Below are 18,194 nucleotides of genomic sequence, written 5' to 3'. Positions count from 1 at the left end.
ATCACAAACACCACAGGAGCCCGGGACAGAGCAGTGTTATGAAACAATTTGAACTCTGAGCACATTTCAAACCCCGCCGTGTTTCTGAGTGCCCCATGAGCTATTTCAGGAGATGATGACAGTGTTGCTCAGATTTCCTGCACAGCCTTGTAGCTGTGTTGTGCAGCAGCACTCAGCAGATAGGATCTGACACGGAGCGCTGCTCTCCCTGAGCTGGAGCTGCTGCAGGAACCCTCTGAGTGGACACTGCTGACCTCGTGTGTGGTGTAGGGTGAGCACCAGGGAGATAAACATCGTGCTGCAGGGGACGACAGCTCCTGGGGGGTGTGAGTGCATGCAGTGTGTGAAGCTGAGGCTGACGGTGGCTGTTTCCCCATCACTGCCATGTAGGGGGGCTTTGCTTACAGAGATGCTCTGCCTGCATCTCAGGGGATGCTTCAGGCCAAGGCTCTGCTGCTGACCCCCCTGTGCTGCCCATGGCTCCATCCTAAGTGAACCCATTCCCCAGCTCCAGCCAACCCCAAAGCTCCGTACTGCGTTCTGCCGGCGGTGACGGGAAGCAGCGGGAGGCGAACCAGGCTCAGAGCGCAGCGCTGCGGGGCCACGTGCGGGCGGTGCGGCTCAGCGCTCCCGCAGCGGCTCGGGGGGCGGCGGAGCGGATCCTCGGAGCGGGACGCACCGCCCCGCGGGGCCGGACCGGGGCGGAGCCGCACCGCACGGGGCGCGCAGAGGCGCGGAGATTCGTGCAGCGCCATGCGGGACTACGAGGAGGTGACCGCCTTCCTGGGAGAGTGGGGCCGCTTCCAGCGCCTCATCTTCTTCTTGCTCAGCGCCAGCATCATCCCCAATGGCTTCAACGGGATGTCGGCCGTGTTTCTGGCCGGTACCCCCGAGCACCGCTGCGCTGTGCCCCCCGGAGCCAACCTGAGCGAGGAGTGGCGGAACGCCAGCATCCCGCTGGAGCTGCGCGGCGGACTGACGGAGCCGAGCCGCTGCCGCCGCTACCGCCTGGCCGTGCTCGCCAACCTGTCGGCGCTGGGGCTGCGGCCCGGCTCCGACGTGCAGCTGGCGGAGCTGGAGCAGGAGCCGTGCCTGGACGGCTGGGAGTACAGCCGCGATGTGTACCACTCCACCATCGTCACCGAGGTGCGTAGGCGCGGTGCTGTGCGCGCTCACGGGTGGCGGGTCCCCGGGGTGGGGGCTCCCCCCCCCACACACCACCTCCCGCAGGGCGAATTCCTGAGGGAATGCGTCGGATTCCTGAGAGAAAGGCTGGGGCCGAGGTGATGCTCTGGGGAGGTGAGCAGGAGCTCTGCAGCGGCCCGTGTTATCGCTCTGTGTTTTCATATCGAGCGCCGGCGTGGTTTGTTTGGAGAGGGATTTTCTGTGGCAGAGAGGCTGAAAATAGAAGCATGATGGTTTCTTCGTGCTGTTTCCTCCTGCTGCTTTCTCCCTGCTGGCACACTGAGCGTCCTGGCTAATTCCCATTGATTCGCTTCTTGGCACGGGGATGCTGCCACTGCCGAAGGACACGGAGTGTGGGGCTTTGGTGGCTGGGAGCCCTGTGGGTAGTGACCCGGTGGGAAGCTGACTCTGAGCTTGTGGCCAACCTGCCCTATATGACTTTAAGCCTGTGCAGTGTCATCATCTGTGCAGGGACATGGGGACGTCAGTGGTGACAGACACAGGAGCACTTCTGTGATTTTTATTTAGATGGGGTCTCTGTCTCTGCTGGTGATGAGCTGTGATAGAGCACAGTGTGACACCCCAAAAGCTGTGGGACTGATGTGCTCTTTGGTGTTGTATCAGAGGGTGATGGCAATAACGGGCTCAGCCCACGCTGGTGTTTGGTAGCCAATGGCCCCACGTGCCCCTGGATGGGCAGTGTCACACAGTGTCCCCAGCCAGGATGGTTCCAAGTGTCCTAGGGGGGAACAGAGCATCCCACACAGACTGAAGCCATTGTAGCCTTGGGCTTGGGCTGTGTTCCTGCACAGCTGTGGAGATTGAGATCCTGCCCTTGTCGTGCTCAGTGGTGCCAGCATTAACCCTGCTGGTACCACAGGGTCACGTTCCACTCGTGCAGCCCATGGCTTGTGCTTGGGGTGTGCCGTGGTTGGCACTGACTGCAGCCCTGGTGACTCAGCAGGGCCATCAGTTACCAAAGCCGCTGCATGGCTGGGAAAGGTTATGCCACGAACTCAGGGCTGTGAGGCTGTGCAAGGGGCATGGGGACACTGATGTGTGCAGGAGGGAAAAGTGGCATCGTGGGGAGGGGACAGCAGCCCCTGATGTGCTCAGCCCCCAGTGCTCACTGTAGGGTTTGCCATGGGGACCTGGGGCACAGCAAAGGGGCCAGAACACTCTCAGTTTCAGTGGAAACCAAGTGCTGGGTTCCCATCTGTACACCAGATGGAGAGGATTCTTGTTGTGTTCGGAATGGCATGAACATGTGGGAAAGATTTTGGATTCAGTTTTGAAACAGGGAAAGCAAGCAGTGATGAAACCATTAAAATGAGCAGTTTGGTTAAACTTGTGATGCTGATTTTTGTGCCCAGCGTTTCTGTCTGTGTTCACAAAGACAAGTCTGGGCACACCATCAGGCAGTCTCCCTGCAAAACCATCCTCAGCAGAGGAACAGAATTGGATGGTACAAGATGAAACGCTGGAGGTTGTGTTTGGTTCACTGAGTTGCATCAAATCCTGTTACTGCTGCTGGAAAGGAGCAGGCTGGGAGATGCCAGCTCCATGCAGGGATGTCTGGGGATGTGCAGGTCCCCTGAGGCAGAGCATCCCATGCACAGACATAGGGTTGGTCTGAAAGCAGATGACAGAGAAGTGATGTGCCAGCACAATAGCAAAGAGCTTATCATCATGGTAACGGTGGTATGATCTTCACCAGCTCTTATTCCTGGTGGTAAAAGCTTGGAAGCTTACCTGAACTTTGCTCTGCAGTGCACTTGGCCAGGGACATTACAGTATTACTTATTTGCTGGTTAATGGATAATTAGTTCAGCAAAAGCCATTTGGACACCATGGCTGTGAGTGGTGCAGCTCTGGGTTGCTGAGTGCAGGCACCTTCATCAGCAGCACTGTTCTGCTGAGCAGCCCCAGGTGTGCTGGAGCTGTGGGTTTGGTTGAGTTTGTGTGTTTTATGGTTGTCAGATGCAGTGAGTTCCTTCAGATAGAAATCCCAGCCTGCCATCAGCTGCTGTATGCTGCATATCACATCCTGCAGATGTACAAGGCTCTCAACCCAATGTCATTAATTCCTGCTCTCTGTGTAGCATGTCACGGGACAGCTGGTGAGAGGCATTAGGCACTGGGGAACACAGGATCAGTGCAAGTGCCTTCAGCTGGTTCCTGTGGCTTTGTGTAGGCATTTTGGAAGTGCTGACCCCTCCTCAGCTCCCACCCAGCAGTGCAGAAGCAGGCACTGGGATGCTGTCCTTCTAGGACAAGAGGTGATGGCCTCATGTTGCACCAAGTTCAGGTTCAATATTAGGGAAAAACTTCTTCTCTGGAAGAGCTGTCGGGTTCTGGCGCAGCCACCCAGGGAGTGGGGGCTCGGTGGGGTGGGTTTGGGTATGGGGATCTAAGAGTTCTTTTCCAACCTTAGTGATGCTGTGGTTAAATAGTGACAAATATTAATCCTGGGGCTTCATTTCCTACCCATGTTCTGAGTCCATAAGCCCCTGAGCTGTTGGGAAGCCTCCTGGTGCCCCCAGAGCAGCATCTAGGTGTCCAGTGCAAGCCTGCAGCTAGAGTGGGTCAGGGTCACTGGGGACTGCTGCCCCGGCTCTGTCTATTTGTTGGGTGCCACATTTTCATGAGTAATGCTCTGTGTTGGCTGCACATTCTGGCACTGCACTATTTGCTGACTGCATGAAGTTGGGCAAGTCAGGACATGGCAACTTGGAAGCCTTCTCCCTCGTTCCCTGTCCTCTTGGCTTTTCTAGGAACATCCTACAGGAACTCTTCCTTGTAAATCTCGGTGCTGGGAGATCACAGGAGGATGCAGCACAGTGGCACAGTGCTGGCCCAGGATAGAAGCCCACGGAACACCAGCTTGTACCATGCAGGGGCCCTCATGCTGCCATTCTTTTGCCTTTGTTCAGGTTTTTTTTTTCTGAAGAAACTCTTGCTTTTCATGTCCCATTTCCTGAAGCTGAGTTTTGCTTTATTTTTAACACAGGGCTTGATTTCCACCAGGTTTACAGAAACCTCCATTCGCTTTGACAAGAGTCACAGATCTCAGCACACACTTTCCAAGAGCAGCATCCCTAGTCCGACATTAAAGGAGTTGGAGCCGATGATCCCTATGGGTCCCTTTCCAGCTCGGGATATTCCATGACTCTGTGATCCCTGCAAGTGTCAGATCTCTGCTGGCTTAACTTTCCCCTCCATCTTATCAAGTGCAATTAAGATAATTACAGATGATCACCCAGTCCTGGCCCATGCCTACCCACCCCTTTCTTCCAGCAGGGACACGATGCTTTCTTTTAGGTACTAATCAAACTGAAGGGGTTGAGGCACACCACACCCCCTGGTTCCTCTCCAAAGGACAAGTCCTGGCAGAAGCAATGTCCTTGCAGCAAGGCTAATTACTGAAATTACTCTGCACTTTGATCTGGGGCTGATCAGCCTACCTTCAAGGTACATCTGTCATCCATTTGAAGTTCTACAGCACCCTGTAGGTGTGCCCTGACCAGGGTTGATCTCTGGGACGTCAGTGAGCCCTGCTGCACTCATGATGCTCTTCTGGTTTTTTTTAAGCTCTTTGTGGGTGCTGGGTGGAAGTTTCCATGCTGGCTCCTGTCCCAAACCTCGTCCCAGCTGTGAGGGTGAGCGATGAGCACCTGCAGGCTGCAGGGGGAATGTGCAAAACCATCCATGTGAGAAAACAGAGTTTGTTCTATGCATTCTCTCACATTGATTCTGTCAAACCCACAAACCAGAGAAACCGAGGTTGTGGTTAGTAAGCATGGTAGGGATGGGCTGGGGATGGACTTGGTGATCTTAGAGGTAATCTCCAACCATAATGATTCTGTGGTTCTATGACACAGGTCTGGATGCAGGCAGCCCCATGGGCATGGGCAGCTGCATGCTGGTAGCAGAGACCTCAGTGTCCCAGCATTGAGGATGGGGGAATTCATCCAAATTCTATGGAAATGGGTACATTCCTGGGAAGCAAAGGTTCCTCTGCTTGTTGGGCAGAGGCTGAATGTGGGCCCTTCTCTTGCAGTGGAACCTGGTGTGTGAAGATGACTGGAAAGTGCCGCTGACCACCTCCCTGTTCTTCGTGGGTGTCCTCATCGGCTCCTTCATCTCGGGGCAGCTCTCAGACAGGTAATGCTGCCAGCACTGCACAGAGCAGGGCAGAGTCCAGGAATAGCCCAGGCTGGAAGCTGTAGGATCCATAAAGGAGCTTAACACCTACTTCTCCACATTTCAGTCAAAATCTGGTTTACCTTCTTTAGAAGTTCTGCATCTCACACCACACCTAGATCCCTTTCACCACAGCTTGATCCCATCTTTACAACCATGTCCTTGTGCTTCCCCAGGTTCGGCAGGAAGAGCATCCTCTTCTTGACCATGGCTGTGCAGACCGGCTTCAGCTTCCTGCAGATCTTCTCTACCAGCTGGGAGATGTTCACAGTGCTCTTCCTCATAGTGGGCATGGGACAGATCTCTAACTACGTGGTGGCCTTCATACTGGGTAAGAATTGAACTGCATTAGTTTTAGTGCTTGCTTAATATACTATTTTTTTTCCTTCTCAACCTGCACTTCATTAAGGACAGCACTAAATCCTTGTTGGAACAGTTCCTAATTTAGGCCACTATGACTTTTTTTTCTCCTGGATGCCTTAAGGGATCTCTTCAAATGATTAATTAGAGCCTGTACTTTCTGCAGGCTTAGAGAAGAAGATGGGCGCAGCAAACATCAATACAACCACCCATTTCTGTCCTGTTAAGGGGAAGAGCTGTGGGGAGGCTTAGGGCTGCTATCAGTAGGAACAGGGCTGTCAGCAGCAGCAGCATTTGGGGCTCCTCCCTGCCCAGCCCCTGTAGCAGAGGGATCTGCACACCTCTGAGCAGAGTGGCATTGCCATGGACAGCACATAGCCATGCTCCTTGTGCAGCACTGCATCTCAGCCAGCTGCTGTCACCTCCTTCCATCCTGAGGTCGGCTTTGTCCCTCATGCTGCATTATTTGGGACTGTGAAGGGGTTAGTTGGGGCCAGTTTGAGGCTACCAGCATCACCCTGCATCCATTATGCTGCATCTGCCAGGGGAACTGCTTGTACAGAGTCAGGGACTTTGGGCAGCAAAAGTGACCCTGATGGCTGGGTAGCTGCAGGCCCTGGATGGCCACAAAATCTCTCTGTGTTTTCCCAGGTTGAAATGTGGGGCAGTGCTGTGTCTGTGGAGCTGCAGTTAGGGGATGCTGCTGAAGCTCCTGGCAGAGCTGTAGGGCTGTGTTCAAAATGTCCATGTTCAGGTGCTGAGACTGTAAAACAACACCAGTTTGTGAAGGTGTGCTGGTCTCAGCCCAGAATTGCTGTTTCCTGGCTGGGAGGATGAGGGCAGAGGAGGAGCAGAAGGAAGTAGTAGCTGGCAGTTCATATTGGCTTGGTAGTGCCACAAGCCCTCTATTTTTACATTATGTTTATAAAAGGATCATGGAATGGTTTCATTGGAAGGGATCTCACAGCCCCCCCACCTCCACCCCTGCCATGTGTTGGCTACTCCCCACCAGCTTGGGCTGCCCAGGACCCATCCATGGCCTTGCACACCTCCAGGGAAGGTTTACAACATCCCTAGTTTTTATTGCTAGGTGTGGCACTGGCCCCAGGCTGTGTCACACAGCTTCTGCTGTCATATGGTGATGCTGAATTCAGCCACAGAGCGCTATCAGGGACCTTGCTGCTTGTGTTTCATGCCCTGCAGCCACAGCGTGCTGCTGGCAGTGCAGCCTTCTGTTCCCAGAGATAAAGCAGCACTGGTTCCCACCCACAGACCAGTTTTCCTTGGGCAGCAGCAAATTACTTGTTAACCCCAAACTGGATGTGCTGCAGGTGGCCCTGCACTGGGATGGGGGGAGGGAAACCTGCCAGCTAGGAAACCTCAAATCCAAGGGCAGAAAGCTCTGGGAAGGGGATGAGCTCCATGGCACTGAGCAATGCAGAGCAAATAGCTCCTGCAGTCTGCCCTGGTTTGGGCTTAACAGGCAGTTGTGGAAATCTGTATCTTAGATATGAGGCTAACAAAGGTAATTTAGGAGCTCTCTGCTTAGTTCATTCCCCAGGCAGAGGTTATTCACCTTCACAGGGACTCTGGCTGCTGCTGAGGGCATTGGCTGCCATTGGGGATCAGTATTTCCCATCTGCTGGGGGCAAAGCACAGAGCCTTCACATTTCATTTCCACGTGGCTGCCATTATTTCTGTTCCCAGCTCATTTAAACTCTGGGAGATGTTAAGTGGAGGACTTCATTAAAAGACACTGTCAGCTGTTTCTCTTTTAATTTGCAGTAGAGGAGGACGTGGTGATCCAGATTGCTCTGAGCCCTGTTAGATCTGTCAGCTCTAATGGCAATAACACAGGAACTGCACCATTACTTCTTGGTGGCATCCATTGAAGTGTCATATAAGGGGAACTGCTCTTTTCTAACATTGCTCAGCTCATCTCTTTGTAAATGCACTAAAGTATATAGTCACGATTGACCAGGAAGAGTTAAAATGCTAATCCGACCTCCCTTGTTTTAAACAGGAACAGAAATTCTTGGCAAATCAGTTCGTATTATATTCTCTACGTTAGGAGTTTGCATATTTTTTGCAATTGGCTACATGTTGCTGCCCCTGTTTGCTTACTTCATCAGAGATTGGCAGATGCTGCTGCTGGCGCTCACCCTCCCCGGGCTGCTCTGCGTTCCGCTCTGGTGGTGAGTGTGGGTGTCCTGGGCACCTCATCCCCTTCTGGTGGATTTTCTATGTCCATGTGAAGGGGATTTGCTTTGAGGTGGAGGTGGGGGAGGAGGGGAGAGGAGGGGGAAGGAGGCTTCCTTGTTGGTTGTGTTTTTGGTTGTGTTTTTGGCCAGTTCTAGGCCCAGATAACCACCTGCTGATCCTGATGCTGCCGTGGGCTTTTCTTTTCATGGGCAAAATCTCAGCAAAAGGCCAGCAATTCACTGTGCTACGTGGTCCAATTCTCCCCTGAGGGTTATTTTGCTCATTTAACTTGAAATGTCTCAAAGTCCTTCACCACAGTTGCATATCCTTCTGTCCCAAACTGCTGCTTGATGGGGAGGTTGGTTTTGTATGCAAGCCTTCAGATTTCTGCTACAGGATCGGCACTGTGAGCATGTGAAATATGTCCCTAAGGCATGGCTTCAGTGTCCTGCTTTGCAATTTGGTGGGAATCTCCATCAAAGCATGCAGAAGATTGCTGTGAGTGCACTTTCAGTTTGGAGCTAATGCAGTGGTGACAGAGCTCACATGGCACTCAAAGCCAGGACATGGGTTAACTCTTTGAAGAGCTGCTCGGTAAAGGAATTATAGAATCACAGAATGGCCTGGGTTAGAAAGGGAAGAGGGTCTAGTTAAGGAAGGGTGAGACCTTCTGTCCTGTGTTAATTCACTCTACGCATGTTCTGGAATTGATTGGAAACTTCCATCAGGGACCCAGCCACCATCCTTTGCTTAGAAGAGCCTGCATCAGATCTGTGGTGGAACTGTCATGTTTTGTACATAAGATTCCTATGACACTGAGCTTTTTGATGCACCCCCTGCACATTTAAAGCATTCCCACACTGTATGCAATTTCCTGAGAATGATTTTGCTAAACCTTGGTTGAGCTGCCCCCATCTTTGCTGTCTATGCACTAACTGTGCAGCATGCTGGGGAACAGTGGTAAATGAAAGCTGCCCCCAAGGAGAAGTGCCTGTGCTTCTGCTTCAGCATGAGGACACACACATCCCATGTGCCCCAGTCCTCCCCTGGTCCCATTGAGATGGGTTGCATTGCCTGCGTGCTCCTCTGCTGACTATAAATGAGAGCATCATTCATACAGTGCATCCATGTGGTTTAAATAATGCCTTACTTTGGTGAAAGCATTGAGTCATTTATTCTGAAACTCACTGCAGGATCATCCCTGAGTCCCCCCGCTGGCTGATCTCCCAGGGAAGATACAAAGAGGCAGAAGTTATTATCCGAAAGGCTGCAAAAATAAACAACACTCCAGCCCCAGCTGTGCTTTTTGACGCCACAGAGGTATGTGTCACACATCCTATTGCTTTTGGCTTGTAGTAAACTGGCACAGCACAACTTGCTTCCAGCCGCAGCTGACAGAGGCTGGCAGGCCTGCTGGCCTCAGGTAGGTGTTGGGGCAGCAGGTGAGAGATGAGCAGCTGCAAGGCTCACTTCTTGGTTTGGCTTTTTAGTAGAAAAACTGTTTTAGCGGAAGTTGGTTATGGTTTTCAGGGCAAGGGTGACCCAGCTTGCTTCACCCTGGGGGCACTGAGGAGCCCTGAGGAAGACCAGTTTGACCCCATTCCAGCTTGGGGCAGCATCAGCTGTTTGCAGTTTAACTACAGTCCTTCGCTGAACTGCACGTGAGCACTAAGTCCAGGTCCACATGTGCAGGGTCGGTGCAGCCCAGGGATGCTCCGGTTGAACAGAGCAACAAGTGCTGGAGCTGCACTTAAAGCACGTGATTAGGGTGAAGGCACTGAATCACGTTAAGATCTTCTGCAGGCCTGTTTTTTTGTGTTTTTTTTTTCTTGTATTTCATGTTTTCTGGTTAAAAAGAGAAAGCCAAGGGACTGCCTACAGCTGTGACACAGCTGGGTTTCGTGCCTGCCTCCCTACAGGAGCTTTGTCCTACTCTGAAGCTCCTGAAGCCTCAGAAAGAACCCAGGCCAAGCTGATGGTGACCGTGGTTCTATGCTGGGTCTGAATTTCTGCATTGTGTCTCCTGACATCTGGTACAGCAATAGCAAAGCACTGCACACCCCTTGTGAGACTTGGAGCAAAATGCTGCACGCTGCCCCTCTGCTTGGCAGCACCAAGTTATGGTGCTTAAATTTTGGCTGAGCTGATGAAGATCTCTTTTCCAAACATCCGTGGTGCTGTAAATTCAAGTGCATGTTCCGTCTATGGGAAGTTATGGGCACCCTGGAAGCATTATCTTTGCTGCTGGATGTGACCTTTCAGGCTCTGGAAGTTGAGTACTGATCATCACTCTGTGCATATCTGGGACCAAGCGACAGCTCAGCTGTGCTCTCTTCGTGGGAAGCTCGCATCCCAAGAGCCTGTCCACAGCAGCCTGAGGATGATATCTGCACCTGAAGCCTCCTGCTGAAGTATTGTTCAAATGCTACAGTGAAGATGTTCCTCAGAAAGCATCATCCATTCCTAGGAAAGGGAAATCTCCTGGGGAGCCCCACAGGAGGGTTGGGGCAGTTCACCTTCACTCTGGGGCTGGGAGGAAGCCTGGCTGCCAGCACTGACATCTGCTTGGGCTGCTCTGTGCCTCAGCAGGGTGCTGGCTTGCTCACCTTGGCCTCTGCACTGTGGCCCAGCATCAGTCCCCATTATCCCCTGCTGGCAGCATGCAGCTGAACTGGTGTGCATTTATCTCCCACCCTTTTGGAAGATGAGCAGAAGAGAGCTGAGCACACAAGAGCATGCGCACAGAAAAACGCCTTTGCTCATGAGGTTTCTCCTGGAAGGACTGTTAGATCCTTGAGGAAGTGTTAATGCGCCGTTATGGTCATCCAATTTATGTGCACAGTGCAGCTGTCCCAAGTGCTGCCTTTTTCAATCCAAAAACTCAAGCCACCAAGGAATGCTGCTGGTGCAGAGACCAGCTCCGCTAAGGACTCGGGCTGGCCCTTTATCCCAGTGCAGTGGTAACTTCCTGCTGCCCGAGCTATTGGTATGCAAAGGTTATTGTGCTCTGAGGTGTGTGGGAATTTTTTTGGTTTTGTTTTCCTTTTTCCTTCAGATGCAGGATTCGAAGCCTCAGCAGCAGCAGAAGGCTATCCTTCTGGACCTATTTCGAACCCGAAACATTGCAACTATTACTATTATGTCATTACTTTTGTGGTAAGGAAATGTGTATTCCTAAAGTCCCCAGGCAATAGAACAATCTCTGATTTGAAGGCACGTGTCACAGGTTTAGATAGCGAGTTTCAGCCTTGGTTCCTGCCCTCACATGGCCCCTTGGCTGGTACATGTCTCGCAATAGCTTCTGCACCTGCGCTGCATTAGCACACAAGTGTGGATGTGTAGCCTCGACTCAGTGTCAAACAGAAAGGAAACCATCTGCAACAGCCTGTGTGTGTAATTTTTTTTAAGTTCCCATCTCTGTAGACTCTATTTAGAGAAAAATGCCTCATAGCTGAGGCAGCATCTCAGTAACATAATGAGCACCAAAACCGAGGCCAGCACTTACGTAGTTTCTAGCTGTGAGGTCCTGGTCCCTGCCTGGGCAACCACAAGGAGTGAGGACCAAGTAATGCATTGTAGGTACAGAAAGGGGCCACAGTTTGCCTGTTTCCCCACAAGGAGGGACCTGGCCGGCATACTCAGTATGCCTGCAGGGCAGCAGGTCTGAAACCTGAACGTCCAGCTCTGTTGTGAAGATTAAAGTCAGATGTATGCAGATTGCTGAGGGTGGGAGAGCCCATCAGTGGAGCATGCCACAGTTGGCATGGGAGGCCTCCTAGTCTTGTGTCATTGTGCTGTTAATGAGCCCCCTGCAGGGAAAAGCCTTAGTGGGTGGCTTACACAGAGTCTCATACTTGGTGTAGAAGGTGGAGGAAGGACAGAGAAATGGGAGGTCTGCAAGCTGCCATGGATGTGGTCACTGGAAGGGATGGCAGATTTAGAAAGGTGGGGCTGCCTGTGATTTGGCTGAGCCACACTGTCTGTGGTGATGCTTTGCGACATCCGAATTTTGGAGCAACCTCCGAGGCAACACTGGAGGTGCTCAGAGCGCAGTGTTTCGGGAATCATTTGGTATTATTGCTTTCCTCAGGTTTTTCACCTCTGTTGGTTACTTCGGCCTTTCCCTCAACACTCCAAACCTGCATGGTGATGCCTACATCAACTGCTTCCTCTCGGCGGTCATTGAAGTCCCAGCATACATCATTGCCTGGCTGCTCCTGCGCTCCCTGCCTCGCCGCTACTCCATATCCAGCACCTTGGTTTTGGGAGGAGGTGTTGTCCTCTTCATTAAGCTGGTTCCTGCAGGTACGAGATCCAGCACACCCATTAAATAAAACATTGCCATGTTTCATGCTTCTGTCTCGTGGTTCTGTGCAACTACTGGGATCAGATTTGGGGTCTGAGGTCATATTTATGCTGATGGCTGTTAGTGATTCTTTTTCCAATACACACATATATGCTGAGTCACACACTGTTCTTAATTGTTGTGTCAGATTTCTGAGCTTTTTATAGGCCAGGGGAACCAGCCAAAAATGTACTGTGATTTATTTGGTTATGTAGAGAGGCTGAAACCTCCCTGCAAGCTTCCAAGACTTCACAGTGTGTAAATCTCCACAGAATTTTGCAGAATAGGGGGTGGATTTACGCTTGTGCTTTGTTACTGTGTAATATGGAATTCTGGTCTATTTCGAGAATGCCTTTTCATTGGGAGTAAAGCAAAAGCTGAAAAGTACACAATAACCTGTGCCTTCTGCAGGGTGCTCAGCAGGGGGTCTGCAGCCAAATGGGACTAATAGGCTGCAAAACTGGAAACGAAATAAAACAAAATATCCCACACAACTGCTGTGGGAAGACAAAACAAAGCAGCAATAGGGTCCACGGGAGATAAAAATAATACAAGTAATGAGCAAAGAGTGTTGTTTATTCATCTTGATTTTTATCTTTCTCCTCCAGATCTCAATGTCCTGTCTGTTTGCCTGGTGATGCTTGGAAAGTTTGGTATCACAGCTGCGTTTTCAATGCTTTATGTCTACAGTGTGGAGCTGTACCCAACGCTGGTCAGAAACATGGCAGTCGGAGCTACGTCCACAGCTTCCAGGCTAGGCAGCATCATTTCTCCCTACTTCGTTTACCTGGGTGAGATATCCTGCACTCTTGCCTTGAGCTGCATAATTGCCCATAAAAATACCTGAGCTTCTGAGGTGCGGGTTCAACTGTGAGCCCCCTCCATTTGCTGTCTTCCAAGTCCGTTCTCTCACATTGGCTTCACTGTTCTGTACTAAGCCAGGCACCTTGACATTCATTTTGCCTTTTTTCTTACTGTTTAAATCTCAGTCTTTGCTTAGAAGTGTTCATTCCCCAGTCTGACATCCCATTCTGAGTGCTGCACAAAGACAGTGCAATGCAAATGTGAAATAAGAGGCAGAATAGCCTTGGTGCTTCTTGGGCTCTTCAGACTCTGCTTCAGCATATGTAGCAGTAATGGGCATAGACAGGATTAAGCTTTTATTGTTACATTTTGCTCACAGGTTCCCATAGGCTCAATCTTTAGAAAGTCTTGTTACAGTCATCAGAATGGTTTTCTAAATATTAAGAGGTTTTAAGAGAAACTGGTGAGCTGCTGAAATTTGCTAGGGCTCAGTCAGGCCCTTGCAGTTTGTCCAGCTCATGAGCACTGAGGAGATCAAATCACAAACTTTGGCTCCAAATGTGAAATACCCAGAGGCCTTCATTTTAATCCTAGCTTATTCCTCACATTAGAAAGCATGCTGCTATATCCCAACTACAAAATAAAGCTGTCAAGTTCAGTTTGGTCTTTCCTCTGCCTTGCCTTCATTCCTAGCTAATCCCTTTACTGAAAGACCACTTAAGTTCTGTGTTACTGTGATGAACGTCCTGCACTTTGCCTGAATGCTGGTGCACTAACTGCAGGCTGCTGGCAGGGGCCGCTGCTTTCATGTCCTGAATGAGGAGCTGAGCAGACCAACATCAGAGCTTCTTGTCTGTCTGCAGTGATGCTTCATAGAATCATAGAATTGTTTTAGTTGGAAGGAACCCTTAAAGGTCATCTAGTCCAACTCCTATAAATGAACAGGGACACTTACAGATCCATCAGGTGCTTCTTCTACTTCCAAAGAGGAAAGTATGTAAGAGTTCCCCCACTAATGGTCCATTAGTCTGAATTTTGCCTCTTTGCTGCATTATTCCAAATGAATTCTGCACTGCGGTGATATCTGAAAAGTAGACTTAATGCGTGGGTTCATTGAAGGTGGCCCCATAATTGATCTTCTGTCCTGTGTTCTGCCAGGTGCCTACGACAGATACCTGCCATATATCGTCATGGGAAGCCTGACTGTGTTGATAGGGATCCTGACCCTGTTTCTCTCTGAGGGCTATGGCAATGCTCTGCCTGAGAGCTTTGAACAAATGCTGAAGGTGAAATGGTAAGTCAGCCTTCATCCGTCCCATCCTCCACAAGAATTCAGGACTTCTTTGGACATGATCTCTTTCTTACAATGACAAAATGTTTCATCAGATCTATTGCAAAACATCAAAGCTTTTAGAGCGCCCTTTAGATCTGTTGTTAATTCTACAGACAGCTCTGAACCCAAGCACCGATGTGCTTGAAGGTGGGCACCTGCAAACAAAGGCCGACTCCCACCAGGTGCTGTTTTGGGTACCCTAAGCAAATATGCCCACTGAAATCTGTGTCGTACATCATAGTGCTGATGCAGTAGAAACAGAGCTTGCTATCCGCCACTATGGGTGGGAAATTAGTGCAGAAGAAAACTGAATTAGTTGAAGTGCAGCTGCATAGACACCATATACCATTCAGCTTTGTGAGGGAGAGTGAAAACAATTTGCCCTTATAGGGCAAAAAAACAACCAAACAAAAAAGCTACATGGAATTGCCTGTCGCTAGTGTCTGGTTGGTAAAGGAGCTGCCATTGTGCTTTCAGGGTAAGGAGATTTCTCTAATCTGTTTTTGCCCTGTGTTTATACTAGTAGTGTAACATGGTTATTTTAGCAGCGTTAATATGGAGGGCTCATTGTCTGGTCTCACTCTGTAAAATGTTTTCTGCCTTCTCAGTCTTTTACTTGCTTTCAGTTTCAGGAATGGGCAACAAAACACCAGCATTAGGAATTCAAAGGAGAGTCCTAAAACTCTCATAACAACGTTGTGAAGAAGGACGCACACACTCAGAGCGACTGGAAGAACAAGACCTCAAAATGCATTTTCTGCCACAGGAAAACAAACAAAAACACAATAGCCAACTCTATGGCACTGTAGTTATTGTCCCTTGTGCTACTAAACCCATGTAACTATTTCCTGAACAGATGCTGTCTGCTCCCATAGGGCTTTTAGTTTGTAATTCAGTGTTCTAATTCCTGGAGTGTGTGAGCAGATCCAGCCCCTGTTGAGAAACAGAGGTCTGCGTGTGCTAAACATGACTTGAGGAGTCATAACATAGCAATGACTGCCCTCATTCACGTACTCAATGAAAGCTGCTAAAGAATAGAAAGAAGGCAGCAGTGGTGATGGTGGTGGTTTTCTCTCACTGCATACTGACTGGAGGAAGGGAAGCTGGGTGTCTCTTTGAACATCTCACGTATCTCTAAAGGAAAGATCCCAGCCTCATTTGAAATCTGTAACCAAGGCTTGATGCGACCTGGGATCCACTTCTGATCCACTTGTCCCCATAAAAGCTGATGCTGCTGCAGTCACTGGGCTTCATGAGTGTTGAGGTGTAAGGACTGAGCTAGGGCTATATCTTGCTCATCCTTTTTATGGGCCATGCCCACTTGCAAAAGAAACAGGCTTTGTCAAGTAAGTGGTCCTGTTCAAACATGCTCTGCATTTTCAGCTTTTGGGTTTCTCACAGTAAATTGACATAAGCAACTTCTATATCCTTATGTGGTTCTTTTCCAAAGCATTTCACTTCTCCTTTGAATATATACTACGTTATGCTGTACCTTCCAGTTTTGAAATCCTCTACAAAAACCTGTGTACCATTTACAGATTCAAAGGAGATTTGATGCTTGCAAAAATCTGGTGTTCTGCACAGGAGATCTTTATGTGCAGCTACTAAGAATTGCAAAGGGCTCATTGGGGACCATACTTCTCTTTATTTTCTTTTTTTTTCCAAAGCAAAAGTAACGCCAACAAAGGCAGTATTTTGTTTTTTCAAGTCCTACAGGTTATCTATGTATTTTATAAATGTTTGGCAAAGCTAGATGAGATGAGAAGTTGAATGTAGTAGAGCTTAGGTTTGTGCTACTACTGTTTTATGAGCACTGCACTGTTTGAAAAAAGAAGTGTAATGCCTTTTACTTTTCTATTTATTGGTTGTATGTGGACTTTGTGGCCGCATGAAGTCTCTCATGCTGGGTAGGCTGATTTTTATCTCCTATGAAAACCATTTAGTGGCTATTCACATTCCGTTGAGGCCAACAAAAGCACACTGTCTCCTCTCTTAATGTGAGAGTTCACGGCATTTTGTCTCGTGCTGCCATTTGGCACAGGAGTGAAGCTGTCCCTGTAAGTTCAAGCACAACTATAAAGGTTTATAACATTAAAATGCAAGGAACTTGTGCAATCATCTCAAGCTGCTCTTTGGGATGTGGCAATGCTACTTCCTTTAATACTAATTTTCTGCATTCTGTCTTTTTGCCATAAATGTAATGTGCCATAAGGCTAACAGCCCCCACGTCCTCATCCCTTCTCCAACTGGAATTTCCTTAATGACAGCAGTATTTCATTCTTTATTTTCCTTATTGCAAAGTTAATCTATCAAACAACTCTTTAGGTGTAACTAGATTTCTGAACCAAACCTTTCTGCTGGCGTAGGACAGGTCTGACTATAGACAGCCTGTATTTTTATGAAGACTTTTATATTAAGTTCATACTTCTTTTATGTGATTGTTGGCTTAGGTATTTCTGAAAGGTAAACCTTTCTGAAAGGTAAATATTTTTATATTCTTGAACTTTGTAGTATCTTAAAACTAGATTCCATTTTATTATTATTATTTTTAAATAAGGAAGAGGATTGTGGGTTTTTTAAATACCTTGTTTTAATTGGTCTCGTTTTTCTTGCTTTTACCATTGATCAAAAGCTGGTGTCATATTTAAGTGTTTTTAATAGCAAATTAAAGAAACAGTGCAAGAGTGGAATGCATTGTTGCCAAGAATGTGATGTTCTTACATGGACTGAGTGTGTCTGAGCACAGTCAGAATGAGAAAATGAGATTGCTTCAGCTGATGAAGCACTTGCAAGGAGTATTTCTGTCCTCTGACTGTATCCTTCCCAGGCCAGAACAGGCATTTCTGAAGGAACTCAAAGAGAAACAACCTGCTGAAGAATCAGATGGGGATGAATCTGGAGGGCAGGAGTGCCAGATTCTGGCAAGTTACTAAATGTTTAGTTGTAAAGCTGAAGAAAACAGAATTGGCTTAGTAGCCATTGGCAGAAAGTAAGTGTATTTCTGATGAGAAACCTAAGGCTTTCACTGCGATCTTCAGTGAGTTTTGTGTGTCAGATGCTCGGTGGGGCTCACTGTGGGACCTGTGTGCTCACCCGAGCTGGGAGGTGCACATACAGCTCTGACCCGAAGATGGGGAAGCACAACTGGCTGGCTCCCACTGATAGCACTCAGCCTCAACTCTCCTCTATCACATTTACCTGGGTCTCTTTGTGTAACCTCTTATCATCGGTAAGATCTGACACTGGCTTATCAGATACCTTAAAGCAGGTATAAATACATAGTTGTCGTCACCTGGTAACTCCTGTCTTTAATGGAATAAAATGTGCACTAGCATTGTGTAACCTACTGTCTGTGTGGTTTGTAGTTGAAGAATAAAGTCTCCTAAATTTAACAAATTGTGTAAAAATGTTTAAAGAAGCAATTAAAAATGAACTTAACTCCCTGTGAGCAACCTGGACTTGACCATAGCAGCATTTCAGCCTCACCAGGCATTGACCACAACGATTTGGCCTTGCACCATGCACTGGGCTCTGATCACTGCAACCTTGATGCAGCTTCCTATCACTGCTGCTCTGAATCCCCGCAGCTCCAAGAGGTGTTCATATTTTGCTTTTAGTCCTCCTTAGATAGCAGTAATCATCCTCCTACACCGCCTCTGTCCCATGATGGTCACCAGTGGGATCTCCCTGCCTTTATAGACCAGCATATTTCCACCCTGTGTTCCCTTGGGAGTGGGGACTGAGCGGCACATCGGGGTAAAG

At 49.0% G+C, this 18,194-nt stretch overlaps 1 protein-coding gene across 2 annotated transcripts; it reads left to right on the top strand.

Annotated features, from left to right (window-relative positions):
* Positions 1–682: 682 nt before the first annotated feature.
* On the top strand, positions 683–17,778 carry SLC22A4 (solute carrier family 22 member 4). 2 transcript variants are annotated; one of them, XM_015875575.2, is made up of 10 exons: positions 691–1,146; positions 5,246–5,349; positions 5,565–5,719; positions 7,772–7,943; positions 9,144–9,270; positions 11,006–11,106; positions 12,041–12,255; positions 12,904–13,086; positions 14,258–14,393; positions 15,059–17,778. In XM_015875575.2, exons 1-10 carry the CDS (start codon positions 754–756, stop codon positions 15,132–15,134), a joined length of 1,662 nt encoding a protein of 553 aa, XP_015731061.1. In that variant the 5' UTR covers positions 691–753; the 3' UTR covers positions 15,135–17,778. The 2 variants fall into 2 exon arrangements, with proteins under 2 accessions (XP_015731062.1, XP_015731061.1); XM_015875576.2 differs by lacking the exon at positions 15,059–17,778 and having other exon boundaries at positions 683–1,146; positions 12,986–13,086; positions 14,258–14,371.
* The last annotated feature ends 416 nt before the right edge of the window (positions 17,779–18,194 follow it).

Source organism: Coturnix japonica, chromosome 13 (assembly GCF_001577835.2).
Source record: "Coturnix japonica isolate 7356 chromosome 13, Coturnix japonica 2.1, whole genome shotgun sequence".
NCBI lineage: Eukaryota > Metazoa > Chordata > Aves > Galliformes > Phasianidae > Coturnix > Coturnix japonica.
The sequence above is the reverse complement of the archived record's forward strand: the minus strand, read 5'-3'. Positions and strand labels throughout refer to the sequence as shown.